Genomic DNA, 20,236 nt, shown 5'->3' with positions numbered 1-20,236 from the left:
GCTCTGTCTTGAGGTACGTGCTGTTAAGGCGGCGGCAACAACATCAGTTTCAGTTCCATTCTGTGCTGCTGAACGCGCGGACGCACTGTGGACACGTTCCAACCAACGAATGCAATAACAAAGGCAAAAGGCATCAAATTCAGGAGTGAACGAAAATTACGCACATGTGTGTGCTTACATTAATTTTGTTATATGTCAGATATATATAAACAGAAGTATATATATCGTAGCTATATGTGAACTATAAGTTGCAAGTGCAGTGCGTGCAACAGTGAGTGCAAGAATTTAACTCAGCTGCGGTGTCTGGGTGTGAAAGAACTCTGATAAACTGTAAACAAAAGGTGAACCAATCAATAACAATAACAATAACAAAAACAAGAGAAAGGCAAGAACAAGAGAAGTGCCGCCAACGCGTTAAGAATTGAACTGAAGAGGAGACAACAAGTTCACAGGAAATCATAGACTCTGTGTAAGTGAAAAGAATCTGAATGTGGAAGCTGACGTGTTCCATATGATCGACTTGTTAGCTAGTGTGCAGCTTCCGTCCTGCACTGATAAGCGTCTTGTCTCTGTCGCTCAGTGACTATCTCCCTCTGCCTTGATAAAATGTGGGTCAACAAAATTGAATTCAACATTTGATTAGAAAGAAATTTCCAGAGAGATTGAGCCTACGTCATTTTAGAAATATGATTTCCTTATGCTCATAAGTATTTATTTTAGTATTTGTGCAGTTAAATTTATCGCTGTCGTTGTTGTTATAGTTGTAGTCGTTGCTATTACTGTCCACACATGTGTGGATTCAATTGATGCCCGCTGCCGCTGCCAGCGTCGACGTTGTCGCTGACCGTCACACGCGTCAAATGCTCCCAGTTTTGCGATAAGTAAAGTATCTCGAATCAAATGTTATGTGGATGCTGTCGCTGCAACGGCGAGGAATATAAAGGGAATCGAATTCAGTCTCCCGCAGTCACGTAGACATTTCCCCGCATTTGTTTTGGTTCGTTTATCATCTTGTCGTTGCCTTTAACCCGTCATTCGGTTGTGTTTATGTTCCGAGTTCACTGGAAAACATCCCTAAGCGAGAGAGTGCCTGGAATAGAACCAGTGCTGGAACTGGAACCACGAACAAGTAATGGCAGCTAAGCTATTTTATAGCTAGTTTTGCCTATTTTCAGAGCTCGATTGCTAGAAATTTTTTAAAATTGCTATTACCCAGAAATATGGCTATTTTCAAAAATGGTTTCATGCCAGAAATAGCTATATTCTCCTCTAAGAAATTGACAACACTGATTGCCAACTGTACAAAATTCAAATAAGAATCTCAATCGAGCGCGCAGTGTAGGTATCAATAAGATTCCAATTAGATGTCATTGAAGCTTGCTAATTATTTACTCGTTTTCATTTTATATATTTGAAATAAACACACCCTGTTGTTTTTGCGAATATCATTGGCTACAATTAAACGGCAATTTGCTTAAATTTATTAATTTTTAATAATTGGCTTACCAGTTTGTTGCACTCGCCAACAAAAAATTCATAATTCACGTCTATATGCCAAATTAGCTAACATTTGCATGTAATATATGATATTTGGGTATTCTCTTGATTGTTTTTATTTTCAATTCACAAGTCTCGCAACTTTAACTCTTAAAACCGGTCAGAAAACGTGAGCAGCTTTTATAATTGAAATCCAATTGTAAATTTGCTAACTCAATTGAAGTTTATTTCATTAAACTAGAGTCCAGTAAGAGCCTTTTCAGTCGTGGCCATGGCTAATAGAAAGAAAAAGGAAAGTATCTCAAAAGGCCAAATGAAAGTGTTGCTCTAATTGCCGACTGCCCCCAATGAAAACACTTCCTAACAAGTCGCGAAGATCTCAACTGAAACTGCCATTCCACTTCCACTTACATTTTCAATTTCAATTGCCATTTAAAGTGCAGTTGCAGCTGCCAGTTTATTGTATAATTGGCAGCAGTATTAGCCAAAGTCGCATCTTTTTTTATTTCATGCTTTTATCTCAACTATTTCAACCGGTTTCAACTACGCTTATGTTTTCCAACTCCAGCTCTTCAAGGTGAATCGCTATGTAAAATTTATGCACATTGTAATTTGTCATTCATAATTATGAAACTTGTTTGTTGCACTTGAAACATTTGGCCATTAAATAACGGATCTCCGTCCTTGTAAATATTTAATATAATTCTTCTCCTTTTTCCGCATTGAGTTGGGTTCAAGTTGAACTCGAAAGTTGATGACAGTTTTTCGGGGTCGCATCATCATCATAAAAGTTATGGCAATTAAATTAACGTCAAATGGAATTGAAAAGTTTTGTTAGAAGCCCAAAAACTGAATGGGAACAAATCAAACGTATTGCTGCAAGTATTACAGCATTTTCCGCAGATTAAGTAAAATTGTTAAAGAAACTTTTCGCAGCCCGTTAACTTGGCTGACAAGCAAATTGCTTGCCGCTCAAAGCGGCAACAAAAAGCGGCAACAAGGCGCATCTAACAAGCGAATTAAATCAAATTTAGAGAGAGACTGCACATGGAAATTACCCAAAAGTACTGCTGTCAATTCGACTTGGCCAAAAAAAAAAGCGAATCCAAGTTGGCCAAATGCAATGGCAGAAGGTCAGCACGTAGAGTCAAGTGTCTTAGCTGGCATTTAAAGTCAAGCAACGAATCCGTGTGGCATTATAGCCAAGACAAAGACCATTGTCAGCCTGCAGTGGCAAATGTCAACACGAGCGTTTGGTGGCGCCCCAAATTAAGCGTCGCATAAATGTCAGTGGAGCTTCTGTTTGGCAGAGTTATGACTAAGCCTCTGAGTGGCAACCTCAGTCCCCGAGCTCCACATAAAACTAATGAACAGGTAGAAGCATGCCCCAAAGGGGTGAGTGTGTGTTGGGAGGCGCCACTTGTACTATGACATTTGCACCTGATGATGTTGCCACACCCTTCGCTTCGAAATTGTCTTCTATATTGCAGCTGCCTGTTGACAGTTTCATTTGAATTGGTTGCCTCATCTGAAGTCGGTGTCAAAAGGGGCAGGAAACAAGCTGGAAAATAGCTTGTGTTGTCTGTTGCATGTGGCAAGTTAAACGTGTGTGTATGTACGTGTGTGTACGTGTGTGTGTGTGGGCAGTAGCTTGTGCACTTGCGGTTCTGTTGTGCCACACTGCAACGTGCCACATAAATAGCTCCAGGTAACGGGCTGTGGTTACACTCGCTTTTATGTTGTTAAGGAAATTTAAGCTGACTTTAATATAAATATATATGTGATATATCTGACAGCCAGTCATTCTATCAGCTTGTCAGTGTGCCAGTCGCTTCATTTAGCTAATGAGCTTAGTCAGCGCTTTGTGCAAAATATTTCATAACTTAATTGCAACGAAGCGCAAGTAAAAAATGCAAGCATAAAAAAAAGAAAGAAAAAACAACAAGAGGAAAACAATTAAATTTTGTTGCTATGGAGAATTGCAGAAGCAGAAGAAGGAAGAAGCCGCCGCAAAATAACAAACAGAAAAACAACAAAAGTAAAAAAAAAAAAACAAATTTGGTTGTTGCATAAAGCAACACATTTGGCAGCCAGACAATAACAACAACAAACATGGGCAACACGCAAGCGATTTTGCTGAGGCAACAACACTTGCATTCCATGCGAATGTGGCATGTTGTGGCAACTGCCACAAAAGTGCAGCTTGATGTTGCACACTAATTAAATTATGTTTATGTTGACCAACGTGTCCTATTCGATTATTTTACAATTTTATCAGACAAAATCTAATTATTAATTAAATTCGAATGCCAAAATTATACTGCAAAATTAATTAAATTAAATTCCATTTAATTAAGATAAAAATTGTATATGCATATATTTCTGCTGAAAGTAAACTTGATTTTATATATATATTTTTTTTAAATTTATTAAAATTATTAAACAATATTTTTGATGTTAACATAACATATAGGTACAACAATATGAAAAAATACAAATAATAGTCCAAAAAATATAATCATGTACTTTTTTTTTTCAAATAAAACGTTATCAATTAATTTTAAGTATTCAAGAAGTAAACATGCATAAATATAGATTAGGTGTTATCAAGACTACAAAATATTTAAGTGATGCCAAGCAATAAATAAACAAGTAATTGACAATGCAAATAGTTTAGTAGCTCGAAATTAAATTCAAGTTTTGATTATATATAGTTATGAATGAACAATATGCTCAAATCTAAATTTGAATATTTTAAGCTTATTTATGAAAGAGTTTTTAATTAACATACGTTTAGTTCTTATCGGTTGCATATTGTGAAATCAACACATTTAGTATTTTATATTTTTATTGTATATCTAAAACCAAACTTTCAAGTATCTATGGTAATTTTTATTAGATTGACATTTTGTTCATCTGGATTGTGTCTTATTGTATTTAGTATACCAATTAGGTAATATTAAATATGAGTAAAATACAAGCTGAAATTGATAAAAATTGAAAGTGTTTTTGTTTTTTGAAGTGGAACAAAGAATCTTTTGCTGAATTTGAGAATTTCAACATTAAAAAAACATAGCTTTCATTTATTTGTGCCACATTTCGACGTTGGGTACAAAGTTAATTGTAATGTGTATGCAGAACTTTTGGAAAATTCTTGCCGTTTCAAGCATAAATTCTCCGTGCCCTACATTTAATTTGCCTTTTGCAAGTATTTTCGTCCAATTTCATTAAGGTTGCCTGTGTTGTTGGTTTTCTTTTTGCTGTGTTGCAGCAAAAGAAATGCTTGTGATAATTTAAGAAAATAACGAGAAACCCAGAATGATCAGCTGGTGCGGTTCAGTGAACTCATTAAAAGAAAACATTCCTCACGCATTTCATTGAATTTTCGCAGTATCTGCAAGCATTGGAGAAGCTCAAGCAGTTGTGGAGTGGACGCCCCATTAAAAAAAATAATATTTGCATTTCAATAAGTTTGATTGTGTAACGTTCTCTTGGCTCTTGGCGAGTACCGTTAATGATTAAATGGTTTTTTTTTTTTTGTTAGCCATAACAATGGGAGGTTTGTTTCTGCTGCGGCATTGCAGCATCAGCCACGCGTATCCGTCAGATACATTTGCATAACTATGCGGTAAACTGATTTCCTCACAGCCGAAAAGTTCTTTGAACTCGAATTAATCGTCACCATCGAATATGTTGCAATCGACACGACAAAAAAACACATCAAAACTTTGTCATTGTCTAGATAAACCGTTATTGCATCCATTAGTCTTGCCACTTTCTGTTGCCTGATTCTGTCCATTCTGGCGCCCCTTTCTAATCAAACAGCTAAGATCAGCGTCGAGAACTGGAATTTTATGCAAAACCGGTTTGACGATCAAAACGGACCACTTTTTTTTTGGGACGAATTCTATTATAAAATCACTGACAGTCCGTTGGTTGCTCTTTAGCACATCTTTATGTGTTCACTCCTATTAATTTAGAATATTTAGTCCATTAATTAAATTAAATATAGCACAAAGCAGATAGGTTTAAAAGCGTCATACTTTTTTTTTTGTATAAAACTAAACTAGAGTTTTGACTTTTTGATTCCATTAAAGAAAAATACAGATTGTTTAAAATCATTTCATTAAAATTAAGTTGACTTTTCAAAAAAACTTACAGGAACTATGAATGAATGAAAATCTCTGTTCTTACTGAAATCACTTGATTACCTAATTAATTAAAAAAAAAATAAAGTTGCTAGGTCAAAGAGTTAACAAATTTGCAACTGTCCTAACTTGAACAAAACTGACCTGCTTTTCAAACGGAATGTCATTTTGATCATGGTTTGGCCTCTGTATTCATTCTGTATTCAAATTTTTATCATCTAGAAAATTTGATATTTTTTCGATTCTAAGCCATCCATCATCCAATTTTCCATATATACCCCTTGTCATTTTTTCAAAAACTTTGATCTCTTATAACTTAATCAAAAATTAACAGATTTTCAAACGGAATGTCATTTTGATCATGGTTTGGCCTCTATATTCATTCTGTATTCAAATTTTAATCATCTAGAAAATTTGATATTTTTTCGATCCTAAGCCATCCATCATCCAATTTTCCATATATACCCCTTGACAAGTTTTCAAAAACTTTGATCTCTTATAACTTCATCAAAAATTAAGCGATTTTCAAGCAGAATGTCATTTTGATCTCGGTTTGGCCTCTATATTCCTTCTGTATTCAAATTTTTATCATGTAAAAAATATGATATTTTTTCGATCCCAAGTCATCCATCATCCAATTTTCCATATATACCCCTTGTCATTTTTTCAAAAACTTTGATCTCTTATAACTTAATCAAAAATTAACAGATTTTCAAACGGAATGTCATTTTGATCATGGTTTGGCCTCTATATTCATTCTGTATTCAAATTTTTATTATCTAGAAAATTTGATATTTTTTCGATCCTAAGCCATCCATCATCCAATTTTCCATACATACCCCTTGACATTTTTTCAAAAACTTTGATCTCTTATAACTTCACCAAAAATTAATCGATTTTCAAACGGAATGTCATTTTGTTCATGGTTTGGCCTCAATATTCATTCTGTATTCAAATTTTTATCATCTAGAAAATTTGATATTTTTTCGATCCTAAGCCATCCATCATCCAATTTTCCATACATACCCCTTGACAAGTTTTCAAAAACTTTGATCTCTTATAACTTCATCAAAAATTATGCGATTTTCAAGCAGAATGTCATTTTGATCTCGGTTTGGCCTCTATATTCCTTCTGTATTCAAATTTTTATCATGTAAAAAATATGATATTTTTTCGATCCCAAGTCATCCATCATCCAATTTTCCATATATACCCCTTGACATTTTTTCAAAAACTTTGATCTCTTATAACTTCATCAAAAATTAACCGATTTTTATATGGAATGTCATTTTGATCATGGTTTGGCCTCTATATTCATTCTGTATTCAAATTTTAATCATCTAGAAAATTTGATATTTTTTCGATCCTAAGCCATCCATTATCCAATTTTCTATATTTTTTTCAAAAACTTTGATCTCTTATAACTTCACCAAAAATTAATCGATTTTCAAACGGAATGTCATTTTGTTCATGGTTTGGCCTCAATATTCATTCTGTATTCAAATTTTTATCATCTAGAAAATTTAATATTTTTTCGATCCTAAGCTATCCATCATCCAATTTTCCATACATACCCCTTGACATTTTTTCAAAAACTTTGATCTCTTATAACTTCATCAAAAATTAAGCGATTTTCAAGCGGAATGTCATTTTGATCATGGTTTGGTTTCTTTATTCATTCTATATTTAAATTTTTATCATCTAGAAAATTTGATATTTTTTCGATCCTAAGCCATCCATCATCTAATTTTCCATACATACCCCTTGACATATTTTCAAAAGCTTTGATCTCTTATAACTTCATCAAAAATTAACCGATTTTCAAACGGAATGTCATTTTGATCATGGTTTGGCCTCTTTATTCATTCTGTATTAAAATTTTTATCATCTAGAAAATTTGATATTTTTTCGATTCTAAGCCATCCATCATCCAATTTTGACATTTTTTCAAAAACTTTGATCTCTTATAACTTCATAAAAAATGATCCGATTTTTAAATGGAATGTCATTTTAATCAAGTTGTAGCATCTTAATTTATTCTGAATTCAAATTAAATAAAATTCATTTAAAATATTTTATTCCTTTGAATTTAGATATTTACTTCGATGTCATAAATATTATAAAACGACACCTTATCCTTTTAATGCTAATTGAGAATATAAATTTAAACATTATGGGATTTTTTCACGCTTTTTACTGTCTGTTGCATAAAGTTGTCAATTTTCATCAAAATTGAATCGTTTAAAATCAGATTCAATATTTGCTAGACAAAGATTTTGTGATGATTACATGATTTAAACCAAGACTGGGAATACTGATTAAAAATATCTCAAATTCAATTTTAATTTCTCACTTTAAATTTCCTTAAGAAATTAAATATTTTATCTTATCTTCCATTTTATTAATGGTATCTGCGGTTGCAATTGAATAAGTCTATATATGTTGTACATTTTTGATTTGCATATGAAAAAATTAACATCGGATGGAGCAGCGACAAAAGAGAGAGAGAGAGAGAGAGGAAGAGTCAAGAGGCAGAGAAAAAACGTTGTTCTCTGTGAATGCCTTGTCGTTTTTAGCTAACGATCAACGAATATTGAATATGGTCAGGTAGCCGGTTTTGGCCGTATCTTTGACTTTAAATGTTTTTAAATTAAGGGAACATTAAACATTTGATTAATGTGTGCACTTATCAAAGGAAAGTAAGTGTAGTAATGTGTGGTCTACTTACTGTAGTCTCTGCTCTCTCTCTCTCCCTTTTGGTGTATGGTGTGTATTGTGTGGGTGGAATATAATTAATGCTGATTAATTAAACAGCATTTGTAAAGCGCGTGCCACAAGCAGCTTGTCCTCTTGAGGCAGCTGCAACAGCAGTTGGGGCACAATTCGACTCGCAGTACAAAATGAATCGATGAAGCACTTTAAATGCAAATTAAACTTTATTTAGCAAACCATAAAACATGTTTAAAAGCGCATTTATCTTAAGTAGGGGAATAAACAAAGACTCACTAATTAATAGCAATACTAATTCATTTATCTGAAAATTAAATAGAATAAACTACAAGGTGTTGACGATGCCTCAACTAATTGGAGTTTAAAACTGGAATGGGAACCCAATTTAATTAATCAAAAATACAGTTCACACTTGAATGTATCTATGTCTAGGGTATTTGTTAGTCTCAAATAACAAGCTGTACATCTTTGACTGTTATTCCCTGTTTTGATAGCAAAAGTAAACCAAAAGTCATATAACAATTACATTGTACGTGGGACCAAATTAAATACAAAGGAATCAATCTTATAGAAAATGATTGACTAGGAGGATATCCTATTATTGAGCAGCAAAGAGATATAGACGGACTATGAGTTATTCTATGCCAATATTTTTGGTGTTTATTATACGATTAATAAATTAATATAATCTTAAAGACGTTGAATTTCTTGAGAAATTGAGAAAATTCCTGCTACCTGTTACGTTAATTAATATACCCATTTGGGCAATTTATTTTATGACAACAGGGTATCGAAATAGCTCATTAAATTAAATTACGAGGTCAAGTTGCCTTGTGGCCAGATTTCAACCGAATCTTGTTTTCTTGTTTGTAGATAAGAAGACATCCTTCAGGTTGTCTGTTGCCAACTTGAAGTTGGCTAACAGAAAACGAATCGATACGAGTGTGAAAGTCGCATGTCACATAATACAGCAAAGTCTCATTTGAAAACCACTTTAATTAGTATTCAATGCAAAATCAATGGCGAATTCAGTTCTGACCAGCTGGCAGGGCAGTAATTAGCCAGGCTTTTAACTGAACTGCAAACATTGTCGACATTAATGGGTTTATACTCGTACAAGTTAATGGGCTACTCACATTAAGTGCAATTTCAAATGCTTTAACTTTGAACTTTTTTCTCTTCTTTTCTGTCCTTGCAGTTTACGCGATGTCGTCCTGTCGCCGTTGGAAATTGACGCTCGGCGTCCTTGTGCTGGCCATGTTGGGAATTTTGGTGCACGGCGAGGTCTACACGGCGCTGGCGGAGATGGAGGAACTACTTGAGACTGAATCCGTATTAATAAGCAATTTAGAGGGTTATATACGTGTGCAGGAGGACAAGCTGAGCTATCTCAAGACGTGAGTACTTTCGAGAAGTATCTTCTAGTTGCAAGACGTGTGAGGTATCTTTTAGATATATGTAGTATACATGTATTATATGAAACATTATAATTTATTATACAAACATACATTTAAGTACCTTGTAGATGCGAAACTTTGAAATATCTTTAAGTTTGCATACATTTGAGATACATTTTCCTTCGATGTAAGTACAACTGTAGGATAGATTATCTTCATATGTGAGTACTGTCTATAAGTATCTTCTAGATGCCAGTCAATCAAATGTCTTGCTGTTTAAACATTGAAAATCTTTAAGCTGGATTTGCATAGACTTGAGATAAATTCTATGATGTAAATACAACTGCAGACAATCTGAGCTACCATATATTCTTGTGAATCTAGCGATGCGTATCTTTACCTTTGATTTGCATACATATGAGGTAGATGTTTTTATAAGAATTAGTATCTTCTAGATGCGACTGTTTAAGCATAAAATATCTTAAAGTTTGATTTACATACGTTTGAGATACATTTTGCTTTACAAGGCAGCTAAGACTGTGAGTCTCACTCGTAGACAGGGCAGGTGACACAGAATTGTGCATTTAGTGTCACTGCACAAGCATTTTTGCCACGTGCGTGTGGCAGCTGTTGCATCTGCTGCTAATCGTGTACGTGTACGAGTATCTACATTGCCATTGTATCTATGCGGCGCCAAACTCAAAGAGCCCTATTTACCCAGCATATCTTAAGCTACCCCAGGCAGACTGACAGTGTTTATGTGTATATATACATATTTATGAAGTAAATAGTTGCATGCAGCGGAAGGATGTGTAGATGCAGGATAAGAAGACGCAGCGGATGTGGTAAGGTAACTCCCCTAATCAAATGTGAAGCCAGGAACCCGGTGCTGGTCCTGGTTCTGGTCCTCGCTCTGGATCCATCTCATTTGTGCCCTCGACGTCTGTTTTGTCACAATAAGGACGCGTCGAGAGAGATCCTCGCAGCACAACAGCTGTCAGCTGTTTTGTCCTTGTCGTAGAGGTTGTCGACATCGTCCTGGCTGCCGCATGTGGCGCGTGCCGCTGCTCGCCTGCTGCTGTCTCAAATTAAAATTTAATGCTGACTTTATTTTGCCATTTCCAAAAAAATAGTCAGCAAATGTTTCATCTATTTGTCAGCTGCATTTACCAGAGATCCTTTTGCCCTTTGCAGCCTTGAATCTCCCGTGGCTAGAGAGGGGGCGAGTTGCAGCTTAGGGACATTCGGAAGCTGCAGTTGCAATATTGATTTGATATGTTTTTGCCTTTGGCTTTGTTGGGGCCAAAATCCAATTAAGTTGGCCAGCATAGACAAGTCACAGACAAAAGTCAAAGCGCTGTTCATAAATGCATAGCTACAGAGAGAGAGAGAGAGAGAACGAGAGAGAGAGAGAAAGAGGGGAACAGAAGTGGGAGAAAGAGGAGCAGGATGTAAGGAAGAGGTAGGGAGTGAAAAATAAGTAAGGGGGAAACAGAAAGTGGTTGGGGAGGAGTGTAAAGAATTGGCGAAAGAGAGAGTGAGCAATGTTAGATGAATAGAGTGTGGAAAAAAGGGCAAGAGGGAGAGGGAAATAGGGTAGGAAGAGGTTGCGATAGGCAGAGAGGGTGTTGCAGGGTGTCGAAAGTCGGTGCCCACTCGATAAGCCTTAAACACACACATATAATCTCTCACACACACACACACACTCGCACACACAGCTCAAATGTAACGGTCGCTTGAGCTGCACACTATCAAGGGGAGTTTTATACACTCTCCTCTGTCTAACTAGAGGGTATATACGAGTCCCTCTATACATGCTTATATACTGCCGGGTGTCGCCTATTTCGTTTGCATTGTCGATATGAGTTGAGTAAATATACATATAAATTCCAAAAAATGCTGATAAAAAGGCATGAATGCAGCGCCGGCTGCGTCTACAATTTGTGGCCGAAATATACATACGTTTCAACCCTCAATGCCACAAGGGGCAACAACAGCAACAACAGCAGCAGGAACAGGAGCAGATGTTTGCCGCACAAAACGAAACGGAACGCGCCAAACGTCGTCTTGTTTTTGTTGTTGTTGTTCTTATTGTTGTTGTTGTTCTTATTGTTATTGTTATACGGGTGTCTTGAGCGCAATTATTATGTGTAGAAATACATATATATGTAAGCCAAGTAAATGCTTATATTTATTAAGGGGGGAACAACGCACGCGCTGTTGTTGCTGCTTGCGTCGCTGTCGCTGCTTGCGTCGCTGCCTGCGTCGATCCACTCGACTGCGCGCCTGCGCAGGAAATTGCCAAGTCGAGAAGCGACTGGCAGCCAACAACGCAGTTCAGTCGAGACGCAGTTGTCGTGGCAAGCACAACAGTTTGTAGAACATTACGTTAAAGTGTCCCTCACAGTGACAGTGACTGTGATCAGTGACCGTGAACAGTGACAGTGAAAAAGATTGAAGTACAGTGCGGCCATGTCAATGCACAATTATACGAATCCGGCATTTTGCCAGAACAGCGAGTTCTATCCGGTTCCCTCGAGCAATCGTGTCGAGTCCATTTACAATCGCAGCCTGCAGCTGAATTTTCAGGCGGGTCAAGTGGTGCCGCCGCCATGTCGTGATCCACGCGAGGGGCCGCTCCGCATGCAGCGTAGCATGTCGACGCGTTCGGTGACGCGTAAACAGTACCAACAGCAACAACAACAACAACAATTGCAGCTGCAACACCCGCAACAACAACAACTACAACTACAACAACACCAACAACAACAGTCGCAGAGCGGACGCTATGCCTTGGTGCCTCTCGAGGAGCTGGGTGCAGTTGGCAGTCGTTATGCCATTGTGCCTGGCCAGGCAGCTCAGCGTCTGGCCAGATCGCAGGATAATCTCGATCGTTATGGCTCACGGCAAGGCCTGCAGTCGGATGAGGAGCCACATTCGTTCCATGAGGAGCCACAGCAGCAGGAGACACAATTCGCCAGCTTGCCGCCCACTTTGAATTCGCTGCCAGTCAAGCCTCCGGCAAAGATTAAACACGCCTTCTCCAGCGACTTTGGCAGCAAAACTTTTCTGATTGTGGACAAGAACAGCAATCAGCGTTATCAAATGGTGCCCACGGCGGAGGATGAGGAGCTGGTGGATGAGAATCAGGAGATCATACAGATGCACAATGGACGTGCACATCGCTATGCGGTGATTCCCACTGAAGCGGATGATGAGGATCTGGCCGAGGAGTCCTCCCACATCCAGCAGGAAACCTGCCTCAGCAACACGGAGCTGAGCCAACAGTTCAATATGCGCACATCGACGCCGCAGCAGCGAAATGCGGCAGCTGCCACACGAGCGCTGCACGAACTGTTGACGACACCACGCAAAATGCAACCACCACCGCGTCTAGCACACTCCACGCCCCGCAATGCGGCACACCACGAGCAGCTGCAACGCGAGCGGCAATTACAACTCTACCAGAGTCAACAGCACATCAACTTGCACCGTCAGACGACCGTCTCCGTCGCACCGTCCCCCGCTCTGCCCCTGCGCCAGCAGCGACTCTCGCCACAGCGGCTGCACTACGAGACGGTGAAGCCAGCCACGCCACAAGTTGTGGCAAGCGATCGCTCCATGGCGGTGATTAGTCCCCGAGTGCAGGAACAGGATCTGAGCAGTCTGCAAGGCAAGTCTGGCAATGGGCACAACTCGTATCCACAGAAGGTGGCAAATGCCACCATCACATTGGCCATTGTCTCGCTGATGCTCGTCTTGGGCAGCACCATGAATGCCGGACTCATTATCTATATGATAGCGCACGTAAGTAGATTCCACCTTATTATATTACCTTTAACTGAAAAGTCTGTCTGTCTGTCTGTACGGCTGTCTGTCTGTCTGTACGGCTGTCTGTCTGTCTGTACGGCTGTCTGTATCAAAGCGTCGCTCTCAGACACTCTTTAAAAGAGCTAGAGGCACCAAATTTGGCCTCAAAGTTCGTGTATAAACACTAGACGCAAATCATATTTATTTAAAATTTTGTATTGCTTCCAACATGAATTTTATATTCTTCCAACTTTACTCATTCAGGTTCTTTAGAGTTACTATAGTGAAACGTTCTTGTACGTTTCATAAAGACCATTAGAAGTCCAATTAAGCAGAAAAATCAAATGTTATAATATATACTTTATACAAAAGACAAAATAATTTTATTTTAAAGACTGTTGCCGAGCTTTTCAAAGTCGTGTGTACTCGACTTTTACGTTTTTATATGGTTTTTTTTTTAGCTATCTTCCTTACTAATTGCATTTTATTTCTATCCTTTAGTTTGGCAAGTCCTTTTACCTGCAGTTTGGTCTGGTTGCCTCTTTCTGTGGCATCGGACTCGGTTTCCTTGGCTTTCGGTCGCGGCATTGCGAGTGGTTGCCAAATCGCAGCTACACCTCTGGCTACATCTTGGTCACCATCTTCTGCCTCTTTAAGTGTTGTGGCCTGCTGCTTATTCTCGTCCTGGATCCGTTTCCTGGTCTGCCGTTGCACGATGTCACCACTGGCGTCATCTTGGGATTGTCCACCTTTACCATGTTCTTCATTGGCCTCGGCGTCATTGGCAGCTTGTGGTGCTATCGTCCACCACCGGATAACCGCGTCAATGTGGCTTAAGCACCAGTTTCTATTTTTAGTCTAGTTCTTAATTAGCTTAAGCTTTTAGTTTTATTTCCAGCTAGCAACACCCGGAACGGCTAAGAGACCAAAAAAATGTATTAATAATTCAACAGACGCGAAATTCCTTTCAGCGAATTTTGTTCTCAAAGACTGTAAATATTTTATAATAATAGGAATCTCATTTGGGATCCGTTAATTTAAACGCATTTATTGTTAAATCAATTTTAAATTATTGTTCAAAACTTAAGATAAGACATTATGCACCAAAACATGGAAACACCAATAAATATTATACAACAAAAGCGCACGAAATTCAATAAATTGTCATTAATTTTTATTCGTTTGCCCATTGAATTTTCTGCTACGACAAATCACATAACACACAATTTCAAAGTTTTTTCTTAATATTTTGATAAATGTTTGAACATTCGTCTTGCTTAAAATTGCAGAAGCACACATTTCAGAGCATGATAAATTTATACAAGTTGTTGACTTTTATCTCGATCTCTCTGTTTTTTAAGTCTTTGAATTTTGAGTAGTCTATTTTCAATTGAAGGAGCCAGTTTTCAAGGCATAAGTGCATTGAATTTTGTGTAGATTAATTTTAATTTCTATCCAGCTAATCGATGTTATCTTCTCAGAGTGCACTCGTTATTTGTCTTAATTTGTCATAAATTTGTATTTTTTTTAAACAATTTTAAATAAGTTTTTAGACGTACAAAAATTAGGACAAAGGGACAATAATTGAGAAAATGCAATAACTTATTTCCAGAAAATTGAACCATAACAATATGTTGAAGAAGTTAATAAATGATTAACTTTCAATAGAGATTTAAAGATCTATTATGAACTTTGAGATACTTTAAAGATTTACAGTCTCATTTTAATTGTTGTCAAACGTTTTTCCTGTATCCTCTGTTCAAAACAGTTCACTCTCTTAAAATTCGACCTACTTCCCAACGAGGGATTAAACGTTACACAGAAGATACTTTACTAGTTTAAGATTAGATCCCTTCCATTCATCAATTCTTTCCACCATCAACAAATGACCCATAACAAAATAATTAATTTAATGAGTAGAGCGCAAATTAAATCTGTGAAAACTTTAACTTAAGTAGCAACTCAGAAATCGAGTTTATTTAGTTTGTAATTGCATTGTAAATCTAACAAAATTGGTTTGTAAACTGTTTAGCATTATTGAACTTTCAGCAAAATGGATGAATACCAAAGAGAACATGCGGATGCATCCAGTGATATTACCGCCTACGTTTCGAATCCCATCAATGCATATCTGTTGACCAAGCGACTGACCACCGACTGGCGGCAAGTGGAGAACCTAATGGAGCACGATGTGGGCACGGGTAAGATAACGGAACACATTCTTAGCACTTGGTAATCTCAAATTGAACTGTTTGCTAACACACTCTAAAGATTTTGTGCAAAATCTCACGCAATATCGCAACGTGTTGAAGTTTCCCTCGGATGAGGACCTTAATGGAGCGGCGGTGGCATTGCTACGACTGCAGGACACCTATCAACTGGACACGTCCAGTGTGGCAAGGGGCAAGCTCAATGGCATCCAGTACAGGTAAGTGCATGCAAAGTATTGTTTAGGCTACGACTAGAGTTTGAACTTGAATGCAGCACCGCAATGTCCTCTGATGATTGCTTCGAGCTGGGACGACAGTCTTATGTTAATCGGGACTACTACCATACCGTATTGTGGATGAACGAGGCCATGTCCCGCATGCTGGAGGAGCCACACAATCAGACGCAAAGCTTTACGCGTGCCGATTTACTCGAATACCTCGCATTCTCCACCTACAAACAGGGTAAGTACACAAAATACGTGACCAGCTGTTTTTGTGGCCATTTTGCTTTTCTCTCTCCATTTACCATTTGCCTGTGGCTGTTTACTGTTACTCCCCCTCTGTGCCATTCCCCTTTCTTGCCTTGTCTCGTTTGCATGACACTGCCCATTTGGCTGCAGGAAATTGCACTTTGCTGTTCCCTTTTTTGCCAGGTGAGATTGAGCTGCACTTTGGTTCGCTCTCCAGCGATTAAGCTCAGGTCGTTAAGTGCAAAAAATTGTTGCAACAGCAATATTGTGACTGGTTTAGTGTCGCCTCCGAGTATTCTGTGAAGCACGTAGCTACTTCTACTTCTACAGCTGACAGTAAATGCACGTACTCGTGTTTGCGGAATCCCAAGTACGGTTTATTAATGCCTTATTACCCCGATAGTTGCCCAAGGGTATAAAAGATGCTTAGGTCCTTAACCTGCACCCCTAACCCTGAGTCCTTATTTACAGTGATAATTCACTGCGAAAGCTACACACATAACTCTATCTGTATTTATAATTTTGCAGAGAGTATTTTAACCATGTCACAAAGTATGCAACGCATTATAGGAAGCTTGGTTGACACCATAAATTATATATATTCTGGATCAATACACTCTCAAAAAATTATAATCAGGGCCGAAATTATTATATGTTTCAATACTTCTTAAGTTCTTTAAATTCTTAAAATACTTAAATACTGAGTGAGAAAAATTAAATCACATGTAATCATTATTTATGATTTTTATTAAATTTTTATCAAATTGAATTGACTTTTAGTTAATTTATAAATTTATATAGTAGTTTTTGTTACTATTTATTATTTATATCTTATAATCGACATATAAGTCAGCAAGGACATTTTAGCTGCGGTGTTTCCGAAGACACTTTTTCCATCTTTACGTGTCTCTGTGTGTATCTTGTATCTGTTTCTGCTTCCATATCTGTGTCTGCGTGACCTGTCAAAGCTTTTTGCCTTTGTTGTTTTAGCGCGGCATAAAAAATGCGGCTCGACAGAATTTATGGGCGGTCCTTGGCCAACGGAACCTGCCGTCATATTGTGGAAATTGTGGGAAAAACATGTACGCCTGCTCCCTGCCTTCCTTCCTGCTTCTCAGGCATTTTGTGGCGTTGCCTTGTATCTAGCACACATGTGTCAGAATTCCTGCCAACGGCATGCGAAATGCAGATTTAAATATCCAACCAATTTGAGAAGGTTGAGGTTGAAGTAACCGAAAAAATTCAATGAAATTCAGTGTTCGCTTTAAGTGTTTTTAAGTTTGACAAACTTAACTCACGGTCGAGAGCCGAAAGCCAAAAGGACATTGACATACTACTGTAAATACGGTCAGGACTTAAATAAAAATGAATACATATTTTCAAAGTCTATTCACAAAGTTTTGGCCAAGACAAACAAAAAGTAAAAGGACAAGTAAAAAGTTTGTCTTTGCGGCTGCAAATAAAACTTGTTTTTCTTTAGTTGTGCGTTTTAGCATACGTTGTTTTTGCTTGGCATTAAGAAAGAACATCAAAACGATAGGGAAGGAAGGGAAATTACAGCACACTTGGGAGCGTATAAATAATTTATTATGCATTTAACATAGGGTCTATCATTTAATGTATTAAATATATCACTGAGAGCAATTCTAAGGAAATGTAAATCTCAAGAGTATTAAACATTAAAGAAGTGGCATAAGGTGATTGAAAGTTCAAAGAGAATTTTTAATGTTTGGGTAATATCAAATAGTCTGCTTTAGCGAGAGTCTACTGTATTTGCACGTATTCTATGTGTTGGTTGCCTGGCAATTTAAAGTGCAAGAATGAAGAAATAAACTGAAGCATGCTTTTAGGCAGCAATTAATTTTGTCTTCTTTCCCACCTTCTGCTCCGCCTTCATCTCCACCGAATATTGCGATGGACAGGCAACGTGGAGAGCGCACTGACCATGACAAATGAGCTGTTGCAATTGCTGCCGAACCATGAGCGTGCCAATGGAAACAAGAAGTTTTACGAAAAGGAAATTGCCCACCTGCAGGAGCTGAGGAAAATGAAGGGCGACGATGGCACCGACGAGATACCCGTCTCTGATCTGGCAAGTTAATGCATTTTTCCCATTTCAGCGATTGCATTTCTCATTTCCTGTTTACTCTCTTAGCCTGTGGCTAAAAGCGATCCGGGTGTCTTCGACATGACCGAACGCAAGGCCTACGAAATGCTCTGTCGAGGTGAACTGAAACCTTCTCCAGCTGATATGCGACCATTACGCTGTCGCTATGTGAGCAACAATGTGCCCTTCTTGCGGCTGGCGCCACTCAAGCTCGAGGAGGCCCACATGGATCCCTACATTGTCATCTATCACGACGCCATGTACGACAGCGAAATTGAGGTGCTCAAGCGCATGGCTCGTCCACGTTTCCGGCGTGCCACTGTGCAGAATTCGGTGACGGGTGCTCTGGAAACTGCCAACTATCGCATCAGCAAGTCAGCCTGGCTAAAGACCGCTGAGCATCGTGTTATTGCCACAGTTGTGCAACGCACTGCCGACATGACGGGTCTCGACATGGACTCTGCCGAGGAGCTGCAAGTGGTTAACTACGGCATCGGTGGTCACTACGAGCCGCACTTTGACTTTGCGAGGGTGAGTACCGAATAAATAAATTAAATAAAAATATTTAAATATAAATTCCTTCCTTTCCATTTCACAGCGTGAGGAAAAGCGCGCATTCGAGGGTCTCAATCTAGGCAATCGCATTGCCACCATGCTCTTCTATGTAAGTTCTTCTCAGACATAATTCAAATATGTATAACATTTTCTTACCAACTTTCCCTTTCCTCTCCAGATGAGCGACGTGGAGCAGGGTGGCGCCACAGTCTTTACTTCGCTGCATGCTGCACTGTGGCCCAAAAAGGTTTGCATCACAAAAACTGTAAGTTATGTGAACCCAAATATATAAGGTATTATCTTTGCAGGGCACGGCGGCATTTTGGATGAATCTGCATCGCTCGGGCGAAGGAGATGTGAGAACGCGACATGCCGCCTGTCCAGTTTTGACTGGCAGCAAATGGGGTAAGTTTTCAGTTTCAAAGTTTCTTCCATGGACTTTTCTCAATCTTAATTCTTAATCTTTTGCAGTCTCTAACAAGTGGATTCATGAGCGTGGTCAGGAGTTCAGAAGACCCTGCGATCTGACAGCAGATCATGGTGATTTCGCCATCTAGGGCAACTGCTAAAAGAATGCTGAAGCTGGATGATATCTCAACTGCCAGCTGCCTCTATGTGCTTACTCTTTCTACTTACATACCTACATACAAGCATATGTAACTTGACCAGCCGGAAATCGAATTCTATTCCTATTGTAAATACAGCACCTACACCTAAAATGGAGGCCCGGCTGCTGCTCAACACACACACACACACACTCAATCACATACATCTTTTTTTTCCAACTACATACCATTGTTTTGGTATTAGTTTTTACCTTAGGCATGCTACTATTATTGAATTTATCAACTTTTTGTATATTGATAGTTTTAACAACTAGACAAAAAAAAGCAATCTCAATTAAAACGAACACACTTAACGAGTGTAAATAAAATACAAGAAATTGAAGCAAACCTTTTTTTAAACAACCCACATAACGAGTGCTCACTGTGGCCATGGATAACCATTATCCTGGCCGCTATATGTGTCGACTCAGGTTATTGTAAACAACGTGTAAAATGTGTTGCATACTTTTCAGTGCTCGCGGCAAATTCAATTTACGCAGACAGCAAAGTGCATGGATTTCTTTGTGTGGGAGTGCGTCAGTGTGTGTGTATGCGTTTGTGTGTGTATGCGTATGTATGTGATGCGTATGTATGTGTATTTGTATGGTTGGCTCTCCTTATGGGCATTATGTGGGTGCATTTGATTTATTTGCTCGTGCATAAATTGACAGCATTGTTCAATGGATTTCAGTTAAAATAGCACGTAA

General features: G+C 38.3%; 2 protein-coding genes across 2 annotated transcripts; both read left to right on the top strand.

Annotated features, from left to right (window-relative positions):
• The first annotated feature begins 41 nt into the window (after positions 1 to 41).
• On the top strand, positions 42 to 19,872 carry LOC117790370 (prolyl 4-hydroxylase subunit alpha-1-like). Its single transcript, XM_034629805.1, has 11 exons — positions 42 to 467; positions 9,574 to 9,772; positions 15,632 to 15,783; positions 15,854 to 16,010; positions 16,067 to 16,254; positions 18,185 to 18,354; positions 18,418 to 18,900; positions 18,968 to 19,033; positions 19,103 to 19,171; positions 19,233 to 19,329; positions 19,396 to 19,872. The coding sequence occupies exons 2-11, from the start codon at positions 9,582 to 9,584 to the stop codon at positions 19,479 to 19,481; spliced, it is 1,659 nt and encodes a 552-aa protein (XP_034485696.1). The 5' UTR covers positions 42 to 467; positions 9,574 to 9,581; the 3' UTR covers positions 19,482 to 19,872.
• LOC117790369 (myb-like protein Q) lies at positions 11,975 to 14,734 on the top strand. Its single transcript, XM_034629804.1, has 2 exons — positions 11,975 to 13,579; positions 14,084 to 14,734. Exons 1-2 carry the CDS (start codon positions 12,245 to 12,247, stop codon positions 14,417 to 14,419), a joined length of 1,671 nt encoding a protein of 556 aa, XP_034485695.1. The 5' UTR covers positions 11,975 to 12,244; the 3' UTR covers positions 14,420 to 14,734.
• Positions 19,873 to 20,236: the final 364 nt, after the last annotated feature.

The sequence above is a fragment of the Drosophila innubila genome (genome assembly GCF_004354385.1).
Source record: "Drosophila innubila isolate TH190305 chromosome 3R unlocalized genomic scaffold, UK_Dinn_1.0 2_E_3R, whole genome shotgun sequence".
NCBI classification, from domain to species: domain Eukaryota; kingdom Metazoa; phylum Arthropoda; class Insecta; order Diptera; family Drosophilidae; genus Drosophila; species Drosophila innubila.
Note: the sequence above shows the minus strand (reverse complement) of the source record. Positions and strands in the feature narration are given on the sequence as shown.

Excerpts from the sequence above, each read along its gene's own strand:
- LOC117790369 (XM_034629804.1), top strand. The coding sequence starts at position 12,245 with ATGTCAATGCACAATTATACGAATCCGGCATTTTGCCAGAACAGCGAG. Across the intron at positions 13,580-14,083 it reads TTATCTATATGATAGCGCAC|TTTGGCAAGTCCTTTTACCT; the intron begins GTAAGTAGATTC and ends TCTATCCTTTAG.
- LOC117790370 (XM_034629805.1), top strand. The coding sequence starts at position 9,582 with ATGTCGTCCTGTCGCCGTTGGAAATTGACGCTCGGCGTCCTTGTGCTG. Across the intron at positions 9,773-15,631 it reads AAGCTGAGCTATCTCAAGAC|CAAAATGGATGAATACCAAA; the intron begins GTGAGTACTTTC and ends TTGAACTTTCAG. Across the intron at positions 16,255-18,184 it reads ATTCTCCACCTACAAACAGG|GCAACGTGGAGAGCGCACTG; the intron begins GTAAGTACACAA and ends TGCGATGGACAG.